This window comes from Cucumis melo, chromosome 9 (assembly GCF_025177605.1).
Source record: "Cucumis melo cultivar AY chromosome 9, USDA_Cmelo_AY_1.0, whole genome shotgun sequence".
Classification (NCBI taxonomy): Eukaryota; Viridiplantae; Streptophyta; class Magnoliopsida; order Cucurbitales; family Cucurbitaceae; genus Cucumis; species Cucumis melo.
Window position 1 is genome coordinate 15,097,474 of NC_066865.1, and position 7,769 is coordinate 15,105,242.

At 36.8% G+C, this 7,769-nt stretch overlaps 1 protein-coding gene and 1 pseudogene across 1 annotated transcript; both read left to right on the plus strand.

Moving 5' to 3' along the window:
- Positions 1-735: 735 nt before the first annotated feature.
- LOC127150863 (uncharacterized) lies at positions 736-2,556 on the plus strand. Its single transcript, XM_051089554.1, has one exon. The coding sequence runs from the start codon at positions 736-738 to the stop codon at positions 2,554-2,556; it is 1,821 nt and encodes a 606-aa protein (XP_050945511.1).
- Positions 2,557-3,228: 672 nt separating this feature from the next.
- On the plus strand, positions 3,229-6,605 carry LOC103501384 (uncharacterized; annotated as a pseudogene).
- Positions 6,606-7,769: the final 1,164 nt, after the last annotated feature.

A 7,769-nucleotide genomic window follows, 5' to 3' on the forward strand; every position in this document is an offset into this window, starting at 1 on the left:
ACCCCTCTCGTGCCATTGAGAGGGTAGGGCCCTTTGTTCAAGTCTCGGAGACACCATTTAAGGGAACACTTATCTACTTACCCTAAAGGTGGGAAGGAGTGAATTCCATCTTGTGTGATTATGTTCCCAGCTCTCCACTCGGTATTGTCCTCAAAATGATAAGAATATTGAGTCGGCAATCTGGCCACTCTCACTCGTATAAATCAAAGGACAATCCCTCGCAAACAGGAGTTCATAATACACTCAGGATTAAGACTAAGTTACCTAGGTCATCCTAATGAAATAGCAATCCAACTAGTTAACGGAGTTACATCTAGTGATTACTATTTCGTGGTCCAGTCTTATGCAAACTCATTGCATAGGATACCCTCACTCGCATGTCACATACATGAACGCATTTGATCAATGTGTCTGTATCAAATACAAAGTGAGCCGTATCCATAGTGTTAACAGGATAAGGTACCCAACCTTAACCCTATACTATAGACTCTTTAAGCTGATCTTGAACATTAATCCCTGTATGTCTCTACATACTGTTCAAGACTCATCAAACAGCTTAGGATGTTAGTTTATTGGATTTGGGTTATTAAGACAAAACTAATAAAATAATCAATAACACTTATTGAAATTAAATAATAAAATACTTTATTAATGACGGTCAATTGATTATATTTACTATCTACGAGTTTTAGGACATAAAACCCAACAGATACATGGCGGTTTGATCCGATTCCCATGACTTATACAGAGCTTTTACCTCAACTAATTCAAAATCGACAGTTAGCTCCTATTCCAATGATTCCTATACAACCTCCTTACCCAAAATGGTATGATTCAAATGCTCGATTTGATTATCACGCTGGGGGAGTGGGACACTCAACTGAAAATTGTTTGGCTTTGAAAAGAAAGGTGCAATCTCTAATTAATGCTGGATGGTTGAGTTTCAAAAAATCTGGTGAGAAGCCGAATGTCAATGAAAATCCACTGCCTGATCATGAAAATCCAAAAGTTAACGCTGTGGATAGCCTTGTTGAAAAGTGTAAAAATGAAGTCCATGAGATAGTGATGCCTATGGAAGCACTTTTTGAAGGTCTTTTTGAAGCAGGATATGTTAGTCATGAATATCTAGACCCCAACATAAGATATGAAGGGTATGATGAAAGCAGACATTGTATATTCCATCAAGGAGTTGCAGGCCACGTTGTCCAACAATGCCAAAAATTTAGATCCAAAGTACAACAACTTATGGATTCAAAGATACTCACGGTATATAGAGGACAAGAAAAAGACGAGATGAAAGACAGTAAAATGTGTGCTTTAATGGATGAAGTTTCAGAAAAGAAAGATTCCTTTTTACCAAGACCTTTGACAGTTTTTTATCAAGAAAGTCATAATGGGTCAACCAGCTTCTGCAATCCTAAAAAACTCCCGATCCAAGTGCCGAGTCCTTTCAAATTTAAGGATCTAAAAGCAGTGCCATGGCGGTATGATTGTCAGGTCATAACAGGTCCTTCAGTTGATAACATTACAGGAATCAGCGGGATAACCCGAAGTGGAAGATGCTACAAACCAGATAACTTAACAGTCCCTTCAGATGGTCTAATACTGGAGCAAGGTAGGAAAAATGAGAAAAGAAATGTGAAAGAGCATTGCAAAGACCAAGATGTGGAGATGCCTATCATTGCAAAAGATATAGAATACAAAAACCTTGTCACGGATGAGGAAGCAAATGAATTCTTGAAAATAGTAAAACAAAGTGAGTATAAGATCATAGAGCAAATGCATCATACTCCAGCTCGAATTTCTTTATTATCGTTGTTTTTGAATTCAGAGCCTCATCGCAAAGTGTTATTAGATATTTTGAACAAGGCACATGTCGGACATGACATTTCAGTGAAAAAGTTTAGTGGAATTATTGGAAACATTACATCTTCAAATTCCATAGTCTTCACAGATGACAAAATTCCTCCTGAAGGCTTAGGCCATACAAAAGCACTGCATATTCAAGTGAAGTGCAAAGACTACGTCATTGCAAGAGTTTTAGTGGATAACGGATCAGCTCTCAATATAATGCCTAAATCTACACTATTAAAGCTTCCCGTGGATATGTCACACATAAAGTCAAGTACTATGGTTGTGAAAGCTTTCGATGGGTCGCGCAGAGAAGTAATGGATGACATTGAACTACCAGTTAAAATTGGCCCATGTATTTTCAACATAGTCTTTCAAGTCATGGAGATAACACCCACATACAGTTTTTTATTAGGACGTCCTTGGATTCACTCCGCAGGAGTGGTGCCATCCACATTGCATCAAAAATTGAAATTTATTGTTGGGAGTAAGTTGATTTGCGTGATGGGAGAGGAAGATTTCTTAATAACAAAGCCAGTCTCAACCCCATATGTTGAAGCGACGGAAGAAGCATTAGAGTGTTCTTTTCGCTCTTTTGAAATTGCTCATGCAACTATGATGGAAGCAACTGTAGACGAAGTGATAAAGCCACACAAGTCTAAAGTTGAAGTTATGACCACTAGGATAATGGGAGGTAGAGGATAATCTTTGAATAAAAACTTAGAAACACTTCTAAAAACACCGAGCAATGATGGGAGGTTTGGTTTGGGCTATAAGTCATCCATATATGACAAGATTAGGCTTCAGGAGGAAAAGAAGAAAAAGCGTTTGGCAAAGCTGGAGATGAGGGAGTTTGATCCAAGTATAAAACGTATACCAGAATTATATGATATTTTCAAGAGTGCTGGTATAAGTTATTCATCACACAACTCTAATTTGAAGGATGATTTGTTAACGAAGATGGGAAGTTTATCAGTTGCAGCAGTGGCACAAGAAGCATCATTTGAAGGCAATACAGTTTATGCATGTCCGCCTGATTTTGAGCTTAACAATTGGGATAGTGTAGATCTACCTACATTTTCAAGAAATTTTCAAGAGTAATGATTAAGCTTTTATTTGTTTAAATTTTTATTTTTCGAATGGCTTTGTCCAAGGCCATAGTATTTATTTGCTTTACAGCATTAATGTACTGCTTTCTTGTTATTTAATGAAATTTCCACATTTTCATTTCATTCATTCTAATTTTTTTCTTTCTCTCTGCTTTCTTTCCTGCATTTGCAAATTAAACACAAAAGTCTAAACCCTTTCATAGACAATATTCATAAGAATGAAGATGTTAGTAATTCCAGTTCTACCCTTGATGCCTTAATATACACTATGGAATCTGACAAGGAAAGTGACGATGAAAATGATGTGGGAATATCCTCAGAATTGTTAAGAATGGTAGAAGAAGAAGATGAGGTTCTTGGTCCTCACCAAGAACTAGTTGAAGCAATCAATTTGGGTTCTCAAGAGGAGTCAAAAGAGGTAAAAATTGGCACATCATTGACCAGTGAATCACGAAAAAAAACTGATCAATTTGTTACGTGAGTATTCAGATATTTTTGCTTGGAGTTATCAGGATATGCCAGGATTAAGTACGGATATTGTTGTACACCGAGTTCCTTTAAAACCAGAATGCAACCCAGTGAGACAAAAGCTACGTAAAATGAAACCTGATGTACTGATTAAAATAAAGGAGGAAGTACAGAAGCAAATTGAAGCAGGATTCCTCACAGTCTCCAAATATCCTGAATGGGTGGCAAACGTTGTTCCAGTACCAAAAAAAGACGGAAAAGTGAGAACGTGTGTGGACTATAGAGATTTAAATCGAGCCAGTCCAAAAGATAACTTCCTTTTACCTCATATCGACATGTTGGTGGATAATACTGCAGAATACTCAACTTTCTCCTTCATGGATGGTTTTTCCGGATATAATCAGATCAAAATGGCTAAAGAAGATAGAGAAAAAACGACATTCATTACCCTTTGGGGAACATTCTGCTACAAAGTAATGCCTTTTGGTTTGAAAAATGTTGGGGCAACCTATCAACGAGCAATGGTTACACTTTTTCATGATATGATGCATAAAGAAATATAGGTGTATGTTGATGATATGATCGCAAAATCCAAGGTAGATGAAGATCATACAACCACACTCCAAAAATTATTTGATCGGTTGAGAAAATATCAATTGAAATTAAATCCATCCAAATGCACATTTGGGGCAACTTCGAGAAAACTACTGGGATTCATCGTCAGCGAAGAAGGGATCAAAGTGGATCCAGATAAAGTAAGGGTTATCATGGAAATGTTATCCCCTAAAACAGAAAAAGAAATTCGAGGTTTTTTGGGAAGATTGAACTACATATCCAGATTTATCTCACATTTAACACCAACATGCAAACCAATCTTCAAGCTCTTACGTAAAAACAACCCAGGAAAATGGAATGAGGATTGTGAAGAAGCTTTCAACAAAATTAAGCAATATTTGCAGAGCCCACCAGTACTGATACCTCCAGCTCCAGGGCGACCGTTAATCTTGTATTTAACAGTATTAGAAAGTTCCATGGGTGGTGTTCTAGGACAACACGATTTATCAGGGAAGAAGGAGCATGCCATTTATTATTTGAGCAAAAAGTTTACAAATTATGAATCTAGATACTCAATGTTAGAGCGAACTTGTTGTGCTTTGGTATGGACCGCTCATCGTTTGAGGCAATATATGTTATACCACACGACATGTCTTATTTCAAAAATGGATCCAATAAAATACATTTTTGAGAAACCGTCATTATCTGGAAGGATTGCAAAATGGCAAGTTTTGTTGTCAGAGTACGACATTGTTTATGTTACTAAAAAAGCAATAAAGGGAAGCGCAGTTGCTGATCATTTAGCTGCTCAACCAGTAGCAGATTACGAACCTATGAGAATTGATTTCCCGGATGATAACATATTTCTAGTTGAAAAGAATGCTAGAGATCATGAGACATGGACTATGCTTTTCGATGGTGCCTCAAATGAGTTGGGGCATGGGATTGGAGTTGTGCTAATTTCTCCAGAAGGAAAGGTTTTCCCCCTAACGGCCAAGTTATGTTTTGAATGCACTCACAATATCGCTGAATATGAAGCTTGCATTATGGGACTTCGAGTAGCATGTGATATGAGTATTAAAAAGTTGAAAGTTTTGGGTGACTCGATGTTAGTGATACATCAAGTCAAGGAAGAATGGGAAACAAGACATGCTAAATTGGTACCTTACAGCCAATACGTTACAAAATTGTCTCAAAATTTTGAGAAGATTTCATTTGACCATGTTCCTAGGGAAGACAATCGAATGGCGGATGCATTAGCCACTCTGGCAATGATGTTTGATCTTAATCTTGAATTTGAACTTCATCCAATCCAAATTACAAAGCGAGATGTGCCAGCATATTGCATGAATGTTGGAAATGATAACAAGCCATGGTATTTTGACATTAAGCAATACATAAAATGTAGAGAATATCCATATGAAGCTTTAGAAAATGACAAACGCACAATAAGGAAGTTGGCCATGAACTTTTTCTTAAGTGGTGAAGTTTTTTATAAAAGAAACCACGATATGGTGCTCCTTCGGTGTGTTGATGAAGAGGAAGCAAAACAAATTATGACAGACATTCATGAAGGAATATGTGGAACACATGCTAATGGACATATGATGGCTAGACAAATACTTAGATCCGGTTATTATTGGACAACGATGGAATCAGATTGCATAAAATATGCAAGGGAATGTAAAAAGTGTCAAATTTATATGGATAAGATCCATGTAGCAGCATCTCCATTGCATATCTTGTCAGCACCATGGCCATTTTCTTTATGGGGAATGGATGTTATTGGACCCATTGATCCTAAAGCCTCAAATGGCCATCGTTTTATTCTTGTGGCCATTGATTACTTCACTAAATGGATAGAGGCTGCATCTTATTGCAATGTTACAAGGGGAGTAGTGCTCAAGTTTATCAAGAAAGAGCTTATATGTCGTTACGGTCTCCCATAAGGTATTATTACGGATAATGCCAAGAACCTTAATAACAAAATGATGGACGAACTTTGTGAGCAGTTCAAGATCAATCACCGAAATTCAACTCCATATCGCCCAAAGATGAATGGGGCAGTTGAGGCAGCTAACAAAAATATTAAAAGAATCATTGAGAAAATGACAATAACATACAAAGATTGGCATGAAATGCTACTGTTTGCGCTGCATGGATATCGCACATCAGTTCGTACTTCAACTGGGGCAACATCATTTTCTTTAGTTTATGGTATGGAAGCTGTTTTACCTTTAAAAGTTGAGATACCTTCATTGAGAGTTCTCATGGAAGCTAAGTTAGATGAAGCTGAATGGATACGAGGTCGTTATGAGCAGTTGAATTTCGTTGAAGAAAAAAGGTTGGCAGCATTAAATCATGGGCAACTTTACCAAAGAAGACTAATGCGAGCATACAATAAGAAAGTGCATCCTCGAAGCTTTCAAGAGGGAGATTTGGTATTAAAAAGAATACTTCCGTTTCAAAAGGATCATCGAGGAAAATGAACTCCTAAATTATGAAGGTCCATTTGTAGTGAAAAAAGCTTTTTCAGGAGGAGCTCTACTTTTGACTAATATGGATGGTGTTGAGTTAAAAAATCCTGTGAATTCAGATTATGTTCGAAGATATTATGCATGAGACCTTTTCTTAGAGGGATTCGTAATGTTGAAAGAAGTCAGGGGTATTTCTAGGAAACTTACATTTAGTTCTTAGAATGTTATTTCCATATGTGTAAACTTTCTCTCACCCCTCTCTTCGTACTCCTATTCCAAGCATTGTTGTCACATTTTTTTTATTTTTCTTATTATATTTTTTGAACATATGTTTGTTTGCCAATCTTTTCTTTTATCCTTTCTAAAAGATAGTAAACATTCATGATTCATTAGTCCATTATTCTACATTTTTTAATTAGCAAGGATCCAGTACAATTTATTGTATTTGCAAACCAAGTAAAAGCTATGATTTTCTTTTGATAAGATTTAAGGAAATATAGGTGTCTACAAGTCCAGACAAATTTTTCTATGATGGGAGTTATCGTAATTGGAAGTCTACATCTTAAAAGGATTCACGTTTTGTGATGTCCAAGGACTAAACAATATTGGATCTTTACAACATAGTGCAGACATTCGCAGTTTTGATTCAGAGAGTGGAGAATTTGACAACTTAAAAAGCTTTCATGATATATGTGTTTTATTCTATCCGGTGGCCATACTGATCAATTGTTAATAGGATTGATGAATGGAGCAATGAGCTATTTATTTCTTTGAAAATGACAATATTTTATTTTCAAATTAAATCTTTACCAAGTCCAAAGCAGGACGAGTCCATTTTTTATCAAACCTAGTCCTAGAGCTAAGGTTGATGTTCTTTCGAATTTGGTTAAATCGAGCCCAGATCTGAAGCTGAGGCCGAAGCCTGTCTATCAGGTCCTTTATTTATCAAACCTAGTCCTAGAGCTAAGGTTGATGTCTTTTTTAATTTGGTTAAATCGAGCCCAGATCTGAAGCTGAGGCCGAAGCCTGTCTATCAGGTCCTTTATTTATCAAACCTAATCCTAGAGCTAAGGTTGATGTCTTTTCGAATTTGGTTAAATCGAGCCCAGATATGAAGCTGAGGCCGAAGCCTGTCTATCAGGTCCTTTATTTATCAAACCTAGTCCTAGAGCTAAGGTTGATGTCTTTTTGAATTTGGTTAAATCGAGCCCAGACCTGAAGCTAAGGCCGAAGCCTGTCTATCAGGTTCTTTATTTATCAAACCTGGCCCTACAATTAGGGTTGATAACCTTTTTAGTTCCCTCTTTAA